This window comes from Kryptolebias marmoratus, linkage group LG11 (genome assembly GCF_001649575.2).
Source record: "Kryptolebias marmoratus isolate JLee-2015 linkage group LG11, ASM164957v2, whole genome shotgun sequence".
In the NCBI taxonomy this organism is placed as follows: Eukaryota; Metazoa; Chordata; class Actinopteri; order Cyprinodontiformes; family Rivulidae; genus Kryptolebias; species Kryptolebias marmoratus.
Window position 1 is genome coordinate 24,035,765 of NC_051440.1, and position 15,460 is coordinate 24,051,224.

Consider the following 15,460-nt stretch of genomic DNA (forward strand, 5'->3'; position numbering starts at 1 on the left):
ATTTCACACAAGAAATGTTAGCATGCTAACGTTTGATCAGCGAGATGCAGGTTCTCTTTGTGTCCACTAGAGGGCGACAACCCCATAGCGTTTAGTTATGTGATTTTAAACTATTTTTTACTGATCATCCCAAAAATAATTCAAAGCGTTTGTAAATGGGATACACGATTGTTTTTATCTAATTGTGGATAGATACAGATCTTAAACCAAATGTAACCATCCACAGGAAGCATTAGTTATCGTTGATGCAAGTTTGACGACTTCAGGTGTCCACTAGAGGGCGACAAAACCATGTTATCTATCTATCTATCTATCTATCTATCTATCTATCTATCTATCTATCTATCTATCTATCTATCTATCTATCAGATTATTATTAGAGTCCCATAAAGAAGATTTACTTCGCAAAGAATTTATTTCAGCAAGTAGCAAAGTTTACAGTGTTTATCTGAGGAATTACTCACAAAAAAGACAAAAAACATACAAAATACAACATCATTCAAAAAAATAACAGAAAACTCACATAAATATAATAAATACATTTATCACATAAGATAAAAGCATCCAGTTTAAACAAGATAAAACAGGAGAAAATAAAACAAGCATACTTTAAAAACAGTGACTTCAAAGGCAAGTAAGAAATGAAAGATTTAGCAGCCAAAGTTACCGGTACTCACATTCTCCTGGTGGATTTTTCTTTCCCAGATAAGCTTGTACATGTTAGTGTTTCCAAATGTCTATTAAACTTTGTGAATTTTTACACGAGTGGGAAACAAATTCTTCAAACAAATTAAGGTCTCTGATAAGAGCAGGTGATATTAAAATCAACTCTAAAGAGAAATAAATCTGGAATTTATAGGTGCAAGAGAAACACAAAAAAAGGACATTAAAGAAACTTTGAGCAGAAGTTAGACCTGAACCAGCAAGTCATCAACTTAATCCCTGAAAAAAATGAATAAATTTAGTTCCAGGTTGGTCCTCTGTCTTAGATAATGTTAGAGATGCTTTGATGAAGACGAGTCATCTGGACTCGAACACCATCCATCAACAGGTCTGTAAAACTTGTCCAAGTCCCTGCAGTCACGCACACTTGGCTGTTGGCAGACAGAAGGCCAGGGTGGATGCAGGCACCAGGATGTCAGTGAAGATGGGTCGGTATCCGACTGGAAGAGGGGGGGCGCTCTGCTCCAGTAAGTCCAGCACGGTCCCTCTGATGTCCCTGGAGACATCGCCGCGGATGTCCATCAGCACAGTCACATGCTCCTCGCTGGGGGGTCGGAGAAACAAGGATGGACACGATGGAAAAGTTACCGCTTTTACTTAATACCAGGTTTTAAAGAGGTGAAAAAAACAGCAGATGAATACTAAACTGTAACTTTATTTATTAAAATAATATTAAGCTAAAATAAGGTATGATTTTAGTCTCTCATGTTGTTGTGCTTCAGTTTATTGAGTTTTGAAAGAAAACTGTTTCTGCACAATTCTTTTAAGGTTTAATCCAGCATCAGAAGTTCTGATCTGGATTTTGTTTGGGCAGCTGCAATGTTTTATTTATTTATTTATTTATTTATTTTTAAATTATGTATAGTTGATGGTTACCTGATGTCGGGGTATTTGGCTGCAAGTCCAGAAACTTCCAGAGTGAGCATGCCGGGGTCTTTGAGTCGGATAAAGTCAGCCAGGACGGGGAGTAAAGCCAAAGGATTCACCTCAGGAACTGACCCCTCACCTTCCTGCAGACAGACAGACACACACACACACACACACACAGACATGTGGATTTAATAAAAATGGCAGCTGCAGATATTAAAGTTTTTATTCAATACTTGATGGTGTTTAATCAAATCACTGGAATGAAATTATTAAAAGGAAGTGACGGCCAATCAGACATTTTTCAATTTATAATAAAAAATGATGCATCAAAACCACTTCTCTGTATTAATAATTTTACCCATTTTGACACAATCTCCAAGACCCAGCCCCTATCAGTGACAGAAGTATGTGTTACAGGTGTCTTTTCTGACCTCATTTATTACATGTTAATAACAATTTAAACCTAAAGCTTGGATTATCACTTCATAAGAGCTGTTGTTGCTGAATTTTTTTCTTGCAATGTTTATATTTCATCACTTGAATCAGGACAGCATGAGTAAATATTTGTAATGATATCCTCACCAGGCTGTGGAGGACTTCCCTGAACAGCTGGTCATCCTGCAGCATCCGCTGAGCGAGCTGCTTCCTGTCCTCGGCGCTGCGACACACCAGCTTCTTCTGCATCAGCGCCCTGACGTACTCCACCACCATCAGCCACTGGGCCTCCTCCTGCAGCCGCTGCAGACACAGAAAACCAGTTTGACTCTGCAGACAGTGGGGGGTTCCTACGTCTCAGACAGATAACAACAACACGACTGTGAATCAGTCAAACCAGATCTAAACGTCCGTCTGCAGAGGGAATCTCTGACCTGCCTGCAGGGCGGTCGAACCCCGCCGTACAGTTCCAGGTGGCGCTCCAGGATGCTGCAGAGTTTGGGGGTGGGATCTCCCTGGACCAGCCAGGGTCGGGTCAGCAGGCCCGGGAGGAAGGGCTTAAGGTCCAGCAGCAGCTGGTCCATCGCCAGACGACACGCCCGGCGCACCGCCCGGTCCAGAGCTGCCAGAGGGTTGGGTGGAGTCCGGGAGAACTGAGCGGCAGACTGGGAGGACTGCTGCTGCTGCAGCGTCTCTGTGGACTTTCTGCATCAGACACAAGGCGACACAGAACTGTCTCTATATTTATATACATATATATTTTATCCATTTTGGTGTCAAACTGCTGAAATGGTTAGTTGTGTAACTCTGGTGGTTTTACTGAATGTCAGATAAGAAAAAAAGTGTGACATCAAGTGTTGGATGATCCAATCACACTTTTAATCGCTATTAGAAAACATATAAATGAGTGTTTAATAATGAAAATAGCCATTTCTTTCAGCCCCAAATGAAAGGAAGCTTCCAGAAAACAGGATGCTTAAGGTGCATTAACAGCACTTTAAAGTATTAAAAATGCACAGCATGGATCAGGGAACCCTTTGGAACCAGAAGCCTGTCAGAATCTCACTTGAGGATGATGCAGTCGCTGATGGAAGCCAGCAGGTAATGGAGGTAGAACTTGTTGTTGTTTGGATCTCTGCGATGCTCTTTCCCAAAGTCAACCAGAGCTTCCCGAAACCTGAAGGTCAAAGCAAAATTTATATTTATTTATTACAGAAGAAAGCTTTACACACGGAGTGCTTTTAGGGCCGTGAATCTAAATAAAACTACATGATCTCCCACCTGTTTAAGAGGTTCTCCATCTCATACAGCCCCATCTTTATAGTTTGGTCTCGCAGGGATTCTCCGATCATCAGAGCGACCCGAGCGTTCTCCTCCAGCATCTACCAGCCAACAAACACACAAAACATTTATTCCACATCATCAAATCTGCTCAGACTCCTCCAGGCTGAGCGCATCAGGCAGGAACTGATGCTGGATGCTGGACGGAGAACTGGAGCCGAGGTGATTTTTGTTAAACAGCAGAAATCGACCTAAACTGAAGTGACTGAAACATACACTGCACCAAAGGTGACCTTTGACCTGTTACCTATAAGTTTATCAAAGTGTGACTGTCCTCGAGCGCCACACGTCCTTCAGACTCCCTGTGTGTGTGTGTGTGTGTTAGTGCAGGATCTTCACCTGTGTGATGATGGTGGGCAGGCCGGTCTGGTAGAACCCCTCGTGGTCCGTGTCCGGCTCCTGGTCCCTCTGCCAGTCCTGCAGCTCCACCTGCAGAGCTTTGTGCATCCACTCTGAAACGCTCTTCTGCAGGAGCAACAACGGCGACACACACTCAAGAATCGGCACGCCTTACAAACGTTTCTTTGGTTTGACGGTTCAGAGCTTCCAACGCGATGATGGGAATGAAGCTCGCAGGTTAGATTTTGGATAAACTCGAAGAAACGCTTCAGGTCGACTCACCCGAACACTTTGTACGTATTTGCTCTGCAGCAGCTCCAGACCCTCGGCGGAGATGAGTGGACCCAGTTCTGCTCTCTCGATGTTGGTGACCAGCTCCGGGTGTCCCATCATATCTGGGCTGCCAAAACAAGCCCATCACACTCAGACTGGTTGCTGTTTAATGTCCAGGAGGTCTGCATTTTATTCGAAATATTTACTGTAATGAAGCAACAGTAAACTTTGTACCTGAGCCGCGACTTATAGAAAGATTTTACACAAAGAGAGTTTTTTATTTTCACATTCAATCTCCTTTTCAAATTGTTTCTTTTATTGGGAAAAAATACAAAAATCTACATTAATGTAATAAACTTGAGAGAAAACTAATCAGTTTTCCACTCCTTCTCTTCTTGTAATCATCTTGTGTCGTCTTAAAGCTCCTGCAGCACTGACGCACACCAAAAATACTTAATTCAAACTTATAATCAGTATAGCTGTGAATATTTCTCAAAAAAACATTTTAGACGCTTTTTCAAAAGAAAAAGTAGATGAACTTCAGCTAATATATGTAAAGATAAAGGAAAAAGATGGAAATATGGGTGAGAAAAAGTTAAATAAAAGCTGGATTTATTAAAAGTGAGATTTTCAGATTTCTGTTGAACTCCAGAATAAAACAGAGCTCATCTTTAAGGTGCAGGTCAGGAGTCTCACCTGTTGTAGATGTGCAGCACCCAGTTGAGCACGGCGAATATTTCTCCGCTCTCCAGATCCCAGCTGCTAACCTGGGACACAAAAAACCTTTAGATCTGGATGGTGAAGCTGAAAACTTATTAAAAACACCTTTAGTTGTTTGTTCACAGCTAGTGTGAATAAAAGGCTGCAGTAAACGGTGTAAACCACAACATGCACATCACAGGAACCTGACAGCTTCTCGCAGATAAAGGTGGTGCAGGTGACATGACTGACCTGAGCCAGGTGAGTGTGTAAGCAGCGGTGGCTGGCCCTCAGGTAGGCTGCAGTCAGCTGGTAGTGTGGCGGGACGCAGTGCTCCAGCAGGTGGCGTACAGTGGTCAGGTCAGTCATGATGCCGTGCTGCAGCGCAGACAGGTGACCCGCCAGACCCGGACCTCGCGTGTGCAGGTAGGACACGCTCCGAAATCTCGCCGACACGGCCTCCTCTAGTACCTGAGGTGAGGAGGAGCAAAAGGTTGAGACAAACAGGTAGATGTTTGTTAAAAGCAGCGACGTCTCCTCATCAGGCGGTGCTGACCTGGAAGAAGGATGTTCTCCAGCGGCGGGGTCGCCCAGGAGGCAGGGGTCTGCCGCTGCCTCCGGCCCCGCCCCTCTCCGCCAGCAGAGCTCGGTCCAGGGCCTCCTCACGCTCGACTATCCTCACGGCTGACACAAACGGTGTGGGGTTCTGTCGGGCCAGAGCCAGAGCACTGCTCACCACCGCCCACAGCTCCTTCCCTGCAGGATTAGAGAGGATGATGAGAATGAAGGCAACAAGTTTCAGGAACGAACTTCGGTCTCAGCTGTTATCATCTGATGAGGTTTAACTTTGGCCTGATGATGAACTTTGTTGGGTTCTTTAAAAATTTCTCTGTTTTTTAGTTGCAGAAAACCTCTTTGTAAAAAAATGTCAAGAAAACTATGAAAACCCTTCAGAAAGAACTGTTGATCAAAACCATTTTAAAAGATTACAGGAAAATCAGGCTCCCTGGACAGAAATTATAAATAAGGAGTGTATTCATACTGCATGTGTTGATTTGTGCACAGTGTGTGTATAAGCATCGAAGCACCTTTTATATTAACCCATTAAAAACTTTAATCTTGCATCTCATTGCACAGCTATGGAATAAAACATGCGAGTTACACATCAAAACGTGCAGCTCGACTGGGACCTTTGGTTGCTGTATGTCGAACAGCGTGGACAAAATACTCCAAATATTGCAAGAAAATAAACAATGATGGTCAATGGGATTTAGGCAAAGCAGATGAGAAAACCCATACGTTGGACTTTCCATGTCTGAAATGAAATTTAGATATATTTTACAGTTTTTACACAATTACAGCTTTAGTTTTGATGTCACACTAACTTTTGAAGTGTCTGAAAATGTCAAAACCTTTGCAAACAATCTCTTCTTACTCCCACAACTGTTTTTTTTTAATATATTTACAAATTGTTTGTCAAAGTTTTTGTCTTCTTTCACCCAGTGTCTCTCACTGTTACAGTTTTCTTTCAAATCCCTTGAAAATGCAGCGAGCACACACCCAAGCTTCCACAGCCTTCACTTGTGTTTTAGCCTCAAACTATTTTCTAAAAAACTGGAAGTGAAGGGTCTTTTTAACTTCTTGTATCTTCTACATAAAAAACTCAAGAAACATACAAAATTCAGAGTCTTCTGCTGCTCACGGTTCCAGAATTTAAAAAAACAAACTTACAGTTTTGCACAGCCACTTTCTATTTGCGGTCAGGACAATCTCACAAAAGAGATTGTAAGTCTTTAGAGTTTTCTATTTCCTGGCAAAATAAGAATCTAAAATATGACGCGCTCTGCAAAGATTTACAAAAAGTCATTCATTTTCCATTTATGTCACATAGTTTGTTCAAACATTGCTGAATATCGTGGTTTTGTTGTTTTTTCTCTCCTCACCCAGGGCGTCCACCAGCTGCCCCACTCCTGAGAAGTATCTGGCCACCAGCTCCTGGTCCTCAGCGCTGAGAGCACTTCCTGTCGTCCCGGCAGCCCCGTGGAGCTGCCAGAGGATGTCGTCCTGCCAACGCTCCAGATCCATCAGCCGGGCGTGGGCCTCCAGGAGCCGCCGAGACTCCACCAGCCGCTCCGTCTCCAACACCATGCTAGGTACTGCAGAGGTTTACATGATGTAACTTAAAAACTGTTGGCTTGATGCAGGAGTAACGTCTGAACTACACAGAGGAAGGGGTGGAAAGCAGCTTCAGATGGTAGAGGATCAGAATATTTTATGCTAAATTATGATTAAAGAAAGAAAATTCAGATGCTCGTCAGGTTCAGAATAATAAACATTTACTGGGAACTTTCAGATTAAATCATACTCAGTTGGACTGAATTCAGCATTTTTCTGCACAGTTATTGAACAGTGTGTCAGTTATTGTGAGAGGAATTGTTCTGTAAGGTGAACGAATGGGTTTTTGAAGAGCATGGACCTCTCACCGGAGTAAAGTCTCGGCAGGTTGCTGACGGCGGCGAGGAGCTGACGGTTGGCGACGGACACCTCCCTCAGCCTCTCCAGAGATTTCAGGCTCTCTGCGTTTCCATCAGACTCCAGTCCTGCTTTCTTCAGAGTGTGTGACACCTCCTTCAGCTCGGCTCTGGCCTCCCGAAGCTGCTCCAGACCCCAGCCCACCCCCTCCAGGTACGACTGGACCATAGACTGCAAACAGATGATCACACGATGCTCTGATTTACAGATGAGACCAGAAGAAGTCTGAACTCTGATTCAGTATTCAGGTCGTTTTCTTGTATTTTATTTTTCTTACATTTCAACCTCCTCTGCACACTCTTCTGCTTTTTTTTTAGCCGTTCAAACATCAAAACATTCAGCTCATTCAGGAGATGGGTGCTATGACTTGTTTTTATTTTATTTTTTTATTACTTTTCAAACTATTTAGTTTTATGTACAATTATTTTAATCCTAAAGATACATTAAAATCTCTTTAAATGCATCAAAACTCTCGTTCTTTCAAAATCTATTTTGTCATATTTTCTCTATTTCTTATAGCTACCATTCAGTTGCTTTTAGCTTTTAGCTCCTCTTCTGCTCTTTGAACTTTTAGCTGTTATTTTCTACATTTAGGCAGTATTTAACTGATATTTAGCTTATCTTTTGCTACATTTAGCTTTTAACTATCATTTTGCTACTTTTAGCTAACATTTTGTTGATTTTAAATAGTCTTTTATGCTACTATGTTGCTACTTCTCAGTAGCCTCTTAATACATTTAGTTTTCAGCTAGCATTTTGTTGACTTTCTTTAGCCCGTCTTTGCTTCTTCTAATAACCTTTCTGCTTCTTTTAGCTTTAACAGTCCAATTCCAGCCTCCTAAGCTAATTTCAGCAGTCATCCACACTCCATTCTGAGGGTAAATGTAATTTTTCTCGTTTTTCTGCATCCATGTGTCACCTTCAGTCTGGTGTGAACCGAGGCGGTCCTCTGGCTCTCCCTCTTCTTGTACTGGCCCAGTCGTTCCAGATGTTCAGGGCGGCAGAAAACACCCGACGCCCACTTCAGGGCAGCGCCGCGGGCCAAACGCTCCGCCCGCTCCACCTCTGGCCATACTGCAACCTCTGACGCCGAGTCTGACAGGAAAACACAGATCATGTGCTGATTTTAATGTAGCATATTTCACTGCTAGCATGGCACTGATGCCCTGAGGAGAAAATGCATAAAAAATATCATATTTTGATTTTATGATTCAAGGGTTTTAGTTTAATAAACCAGATTCTCACAGCTGGAATCTTCTAAATGAAATCAGGATAAAGTTGCAGGATTATATTTCAGTGATGCTCCACCAGAATATAATACACAAAAACAGAGAGAATTCTGCGGAGGTGTTTAGTTTCTGTTTATCAGCTACACTTATCATGATATTTGATGCTTTCTTGTGGGAAACTCTTATTATAATTGGACAAATTAGGCCTCAGTTGGATAAGCGCTTTTAAAATGTCACGGCTGTAGAAACATCTCAGAGTAAATTACTCTTTGAACCGAGAACACAACCTTTCTCATGACAGAACGCTTGGAACGGGCTAATTTTTCTTCCTTGTGAAGTTATGTCATTATTTTTGTTGCAACTGCAGCTCTGCTCCCAAATAATGTTTGCAGAAACCAAATCCTCCCGTGCTCCGAGGTTCGTTCCCAGCTGGGAAGTCATCTCTCAAGAATGATTGTGTAATATGCAGTAATTTCATGTGTTTTTAATTTATTTCTCATTTGGCTGCAAAAAAAATAATGTTTTCTCATTATTTCTTATTGAAATTGAAGTGTTATTGTTGAGGTTTATGTAAAAAAAAAACAAATTACAGGAAATGTATGAAAGAATTAGATGACATGTTGGAACTAAAACAGTAAGTAGCGTTGTAAGATTTTAAACTTTATGCTGTTATTGGGTGGATACATTTTATGCCAGTAGCTTGTTTGATTTTACACTTATTGATTAGATTCCAGTTTTCAGAAGTGAGGTGCAAAAAACGTGAGACAGAAACCACAGAAAAAAAGAACACGCAGGAACCAAAACTGACTATCAGAAGTTTTTTTTAAGATTTGTTGTGATCCTTACATTTAATTTAATTCAACCCTAATGCATCCTCCTAGAAATAAATCTAAAAAACTGAAATATGCTTTGGAACTTGCCCCAAAAATAATTACATTTTTGTTTTTAGTATTAAATGTACTCACAGATGTTTCCATATTAAATTATGAGAAATATAAATACAAACAGATCCTAAACAGACAGGCCTTGTGTTGTAGTTCACCCTGTAGCCCCTCTAAAGCTGGAAATAAACACAAATAAGAGTAAAAAAGCAGAAGTTTTTGCAGCTACCTGTCATTAATGAGAGGGAACTGTGAGCATGCTGAGCAGCAGGAGGAATATTGATGTTTTAGGAAGGAGATATGCTGACGACTCTGAGTCACACATTTTTTCTGCTTCCTAATCTTTTTATAGAAGAGAGCAGAGAGGCTCTGTTGTTCGGTCAGGTGGGCAGGATCTCATTTCTGATGTCAGGCAGTGAGACATCATGCAGTCATCAGAGTCACATGACATCTGAATTATCCTGATTAGTCTTAATTAAACAATGTGCTGATAAGAGACTCAGCAGAGTGATGTTCAGGCTGAGAGGCGTAAACTTGGTGCACATCAGAATACAGTTTGTCTTCAGTGTCACTAGTCTCCTTGTGCAGATGTTTGGACGTCTTAACTCCACAAACAGGCCTGTCTCTGTCTTATAAGAGGTCATGGGACACTGTGGCATCTCCTAACTAGACCAAATCTGACGCTGAAGCAGCTCAGCAAAACAATAAACCACTGAGCTCCACATGCAAGACAGAGATGAGTGTAATGTAATCTACCTCTGGAACAGCATACGGCTCGGAGCAAAACCCCACAGAGAACAATACGACTGTTACTCACTGATTACCGCACCATAATGCTGCAGGAGGGTTGGTATGGAAACCAGCAGAGCCAGAAAATTACAGACAGTCTGATGGCAACAAAAAGAGCAGAACTGATGCTGAAAGACCCATAGAGTGTTCAACGCTGCAACTAAAGTTCATTTTTCTTATGATTTACCTGACTGTTTGTTTAATAGTCCATCAAATTTAAAAGAAGAAGTGGAAAAAAGAAACAGGTGAAGCAAAGTGTCACCGTTTGCACGTGTTTATTTGTCTGGTTGTGTCGCAGAGACCAAGCTGCCTTCATCTTTCTGGTCTGGCAACAATGATTTTACATCAAAGACTCAATTCATTCAAAGACCTTTTTTTCCCCCTCACAAAAGATGCAAAAGTTGATGCAAAATGTCTGCAAGATGAGGTGGCCTCTTCAAACGACTGGAGTTGTTCATTAATAATTCAAAACGAGTCATATCTGATGACTAAAAGCAGACAGTTCAAGCTCGAAAAGCAGTTTGGATTTTTGTAGAGGCTTACAACTGAAACGATAAAATGATTGTCTAAAAAAATCTTTTGTTCTGAATGTGTTCATTCTTATTTGTGTTGTTGCTGCTGGTTTTACATCTGCCAGGTTATCATGCTATAAGTCAAAAGCGTATAAGTATTAAGAGGCTTGGTTAAAGAAACTAAGGTTAATGTTAGAGAATAGAAGAATTAGGGGTGATTTGATCAAAGTGGACAGGTTAATGTATGCTTTAGAATCAGTTAATTAGAATACTTTCATTAAAAAAAGAAGGTATACTGAACTCAGAGGTAAAGAAATGTAGACTAAGTGAATAAAAATACTGATTTAGTGACAATGTTTGCTTATGAAACAGTATTTCTGAGTATGTTGTTCTATTATGTGATGTTAACACTTTTAAAACCAACTATGATGTTTATTATAACACCAGTATTTAATCTGATGATTGTTTGATTTGATATTTCAGCCTCTAAAACACCAACTGTAGCTTATTAGTGGATGCAGGAATACAACACTGTCCTTTTACATGTGCTAAAATGTTGAAAAGTTTTTACGATCTTTACTTTGATAACACTGATTAGACATAATCTGAAGTTTATGTTTTTTTATAAACTGAACAGAAACAACTGAGCTAACTCCATTTACAGACAAGGAGCCTGTGAAAGAAGGAAAAGTTCCTGGAATATGAAGGAAGGGACAGCTTCAAGGAGACGAGATGAGTTTGTAATGTCCTCTGGAGACATTTAACCTGCTTTGAGGGGAGGATGGTGCTGATGTTCAGTGTGCAAATCAAACGCCACAGATCAATACATGACTCCTAACCTGATTCTTCAGGGATGACACTGCAGACCTCATTCATTTCTCTCTCAGAGAAGCAACACTGCAGCTCCAGATTTACTTTGTTTACAGCTGTTCAGAGACTTCAGAAGAAGGGTGTTGACCATTCAGAAATGTTGTCAACAAGCAAACTGTGTGTGTGTGTTTACCTTTAGGTTTGTCACCACCATTCTTCTGGTCCCCGGCTGACATTGAAGTTCAGTTTTCAGCTGCCCGTCCGCCTGGCGAGATTCCTTTTCCCCCAAGGGCCAACACTGAGGGAGCCCAGGGCACAACGCAGGCGGAGGAGGGTGAAGAAAGCCGGAGAGGAGACAGAGGAGAGGAGGAAGGAGAAGAAAGGGTGGAGGAGAAAGGGCACGTATCCATTCTACTGACGGCTTTTCCCCCTTTCCCCCTCACAAGCACTCTCTCTCACTCAGACACATCCTCTGCTGAGAGGCCGGCAGGAAACAGAGGGAGGAGAATACTGTTGGATGGAGGTGGGGGAGGGAAAGGGAAAGGGGGGGGGGATGTGTTGCATTCAAGGGCATGGGCAGAAGGTGGTAAATGTTATTAGAAGAAGTTACTTTCACAAACCTGCTTTGGAAACAACTGAAATGCTGCAAAAATGTAAAAAAAAAGCACAAAATAAATAATAGTTTGCATAATTATCACAGGTTCACAGGGATTTCTCCAGATTTTTAGAATCTTTTGATGATCTTATTAAATTTTAGACACTTTTTTAGACTGGTGAACCTCGGCCCAGCCTCTCTAAAATGCTCTTTTTATAACCAGTCCTCATACTGACTTGTTTCCACTTAACCTAATTAGTTTAATTAAATAATTGAATTATTAAATTGAATTACCTTATTTTTTTTCTCCCTAAAAAATGGTACTTTCTTAGTTAAAAGATTTCATATGTTTACTATGTTCCACTTTGAATAAAATATGAGTTTAGGAGGTTTGCAAACCATTTCCTCCACCAGTAGCATCTGTCTGTTTACAAGATTACTCAAAAAGTTATAAATGGATTTTCATGACGTTTTCAGGAGACATCAAATATCGTGCAAGGAAAAAGAGATTAGAGTTTGGTGGTGATCCGGTCAGAGTTCAAGGTCAAAGGTCAGGGTCACAGGTCAGCCCGTGCTCTAACTCTGCAGCTGGATATCTGCACAGCTGGACACCTCACGGGACAAGGGTGATCGCTGTTGATTTCAAGGTTCATGGGGTCAAAGGTCAAGGTCCCAGGTCCCTGCTCCTACATGTGACCCTTCTGTTTCCGGTTTGTGTTCGTTGGTTTGTTTGTCTGTCTGTCAGCAAAGATCAGGTAAAAACTAACAAACTGATTTGAATTAAATGTTCAGGAAATGTTGAGGTCGTCTCAACAAACAATGGATTAAATTCTGGTTCTGATCCAAATTACGATCCGGATCCTGTTTTTTAATCACCCCGTGGCTTTGGAGGAGGTTTGCGCTCTCAGAGTGCTTCTAGTTGCATTCTGTTTTTATTTACATTTTCACGTTCAGGGCTGTAATTTTCTTCTGCAGGAACATGTCAGTGAAAAGTTTTGTAATGCTGAAGACAGATTAAGTATAAGAAGAGAGTGAGTGTTTTAAATGTAAAAATTGGTAGTGGTTTATCACTCTGACAGACTGATTTTTTCTTTTTTTCATGCAAAGCTGCTCAAAATGCAAGAATTTCATCACATACGGCAAGAATTTAAATAAATTAGGGACGATGCAGAAAACCAGAACTGAAAAGCCTTGATTCTGAACGAGCAGCGCTGCATTAAACTCATACGACACCTGTATGTTCTTACATTGGGCTCAAAATAATAAAAACACATTACTGTAAATTACTGTCACTGAAAAACTACCCAGAAAGTGGCACAAAGAGGTGAAGGGAAAGGGAGAAGAAGTGAGTAGACCTGATGTTCCAAGGAACCATATGAGAGTCTAAGAGTCCTCACCCATAAAGGAAGCCAGTTACTGGAATAAACTATGTATAATGTATAAGTCATTAGTCTACAGCTTGTTTTAAAGAGGGAGGATGCACAGGAGTCAATAACAAATGGGGAAAGTGACGAGTAGGAAACTAAGGAAAGCACTTCACAAAATCTTTCTGCCAGCCGAGATCCTCATGACTTCACCAGATGCTTTATTTGAAGCAGAATCAACATTTTAAATTAAAAACACACAGATCCTCTGCAGCAGGCGAGCTCTTTGTCCCTGTAACCCTGTTTATGCCTCTGAGCTTCCTGAACCTATTCAAACACACAACAAGGAGCGTGCCGAGTGGCTCCGGAGCCGGGGCCGGGGCCAGCACAAACACGTGGGTCCCATTAGGTTTCAGAGCGGCATCAAACACTTCCTCGTGCAGCTTTAACTGCTTTTCCACGGGTGCTCTTCAAATTCAGCAACCAAACCACAATAACTAATGAATCATGAAGGAGGGTTCACCTTCGCTGCAATCCATTCTGCTTTTAAAATTCTGTTTTCTTACTGCTTTAAATTGTGAAGAAGTGGCTCTCAATTAATGTGTGGCTTTAAAAGGGTAAAAAGGTGAAGATGAAATAGTTAGAGTAAAATGTTCCTGGCTAATACTAACTCAGAGGTTAAAGAGTCTAACAGAGGTTGGCACAAAACGTTTTGTTGCACGGCGGGTCCTGAATGATAACGATGATGGGAGGCAGTTTGAAACACCTAATTATCATTAAATAAAGGTTTATCAGCTATTCGTCCCAGATTATTTCCCTGCTCTTCTCATATGTAACTATCCATCACCCAATTATTAGTTATTCAACTAGTTATCCTCATTTGGTAATGAGACAGAACTGCACAGATTGATGTTTTTCTCTGATAAAATTAACCCTGAACATCAGGAATATGTCTGAAATATCTGCTGATCGATTTCCAATAATCCTCTATCTTATGAGGAAAACATATAACCCATTAAATACAACTTAAAAGTGACAGATATGTAGTAAATGGCATGTCAAAATGATCAAATAAAATGGACTTTTAGCCACTTTTGTACAGGATAATACACCCAAACCTGGCTGCTTCTTTTCTGTCTATAAATCTCTTATTTCTGCCAGAACAAGCCTCCTCAGCGTCACCTCCTGTGTTGTTGCCACACAGGAAAAACTTCCTCCAGCACCATGTAAGGAACAGAGCTGAGCCCGACACATCAGGATGTTGTGCAGAATGTATTCCTGCCAGGGTGGAACCACGTTGATAAGGACAACGAGGCCAGTGACCTACTGTTCTCTAGTCTCGTCACACTGACAGCCAGCCTCACTGCAGCCGAGTGTTTCCTCCCCCGTCTGTTTCTGAACGCTCCGTCTCTCCTGCTGCAGCTCTAACAAGATAAAGGTTGGTTTTTTACGGCCATCCTGCAAGATGCAAACAAAAATCATAGCCTCACATTCAAACTAAACACATGCATCATCCAGAACAGAGCATCATATCGCTGTAACAGTGAAACAGACTTAAAACAAACATTCAAGGTTTAGGTTTTGTTCCTTTCCTGCTTGAAACAAAACAAAGACATTTAAAGCATAGAATAATCTGAATTATATTATTGTTAAATATCAAACAAATACTGCATATTTTATGGTAAAGTTTCCTAAATGGTGGCAGCAGCATCACTGATAGCAGCTTTTATAAATAGATTAAAAACTTATTTTTTTATATTATTCGTATGGAGTTGCTGGTAAAAGCATTTTTGCTCATTTTAGGTCAGACTTCCAAGGCATTTATTGAACAGATTCAAAAACATCCTAGTTTTCTTTTGAAAAGTCTGACAAATGTTAACCAGTGGGAAGTAACGGAATTCAGCTACAACTAACCATTTTATGGCAAACACTGCTGTTTTGAGTAAAGAGAATTAAAATTAAGCAAGAAGTTGTCAAGAATTTAAAGCTTTTGTCTCCTGAAATTAAGACAAAGAGTTTCCTCTGCTGCAGAGATGCTCCTAAAAGTTTTGAGCTTCAGATATAAATC

General features: G+C 41.0%; 1 protein-coding gene across 1 annotated transcript; it reads right to left on the bottom strand.

Moving 5' to 3' along the window:
- Positions 1 to 396: 396 nt before the first annotated feature.
- On the bottom strand, positions 397 to 12,586 carry exoc3l1 (exocyst complex component 3-like 1). The gene is made up of 15 exons (XM_017434210.3): positions 11,627 to 12,586; positions 8,132 to 8,307; positions 7,164 to 7,383; positions 6,624 to 6,836; positions 5,237 to 5,436; positions 4,933 to 5,151; positions 4,678 to 4,748; positions 3,991 to 4,108; positions 3,709 to 3,834; positions 3,310 to 3,410; positions 3,095 to 3,205; positions 2,463 to 2,733; positions 2,176 to 2,331; positions 1,600 to 1,733; positions 397 to 1,267 (listed from the first exon to the last, which is right to left on the bottom strand). The coding sequence occupies exons 1-15, from the start codon at positions 11,667 to 11,669 to the stop codon at positions 1,081 to 1,083; spliced, it is 2,346 nt and encodes a 781-aa protein (XP_017289699.1). The 5' UTR covers positions 11,670 to 12,586; the 3' UTR covers positions 397 to 1,080.
- Between the last annotated feature and the right edge of the window lie 2,874 nt (positions 12,587 to 15,460).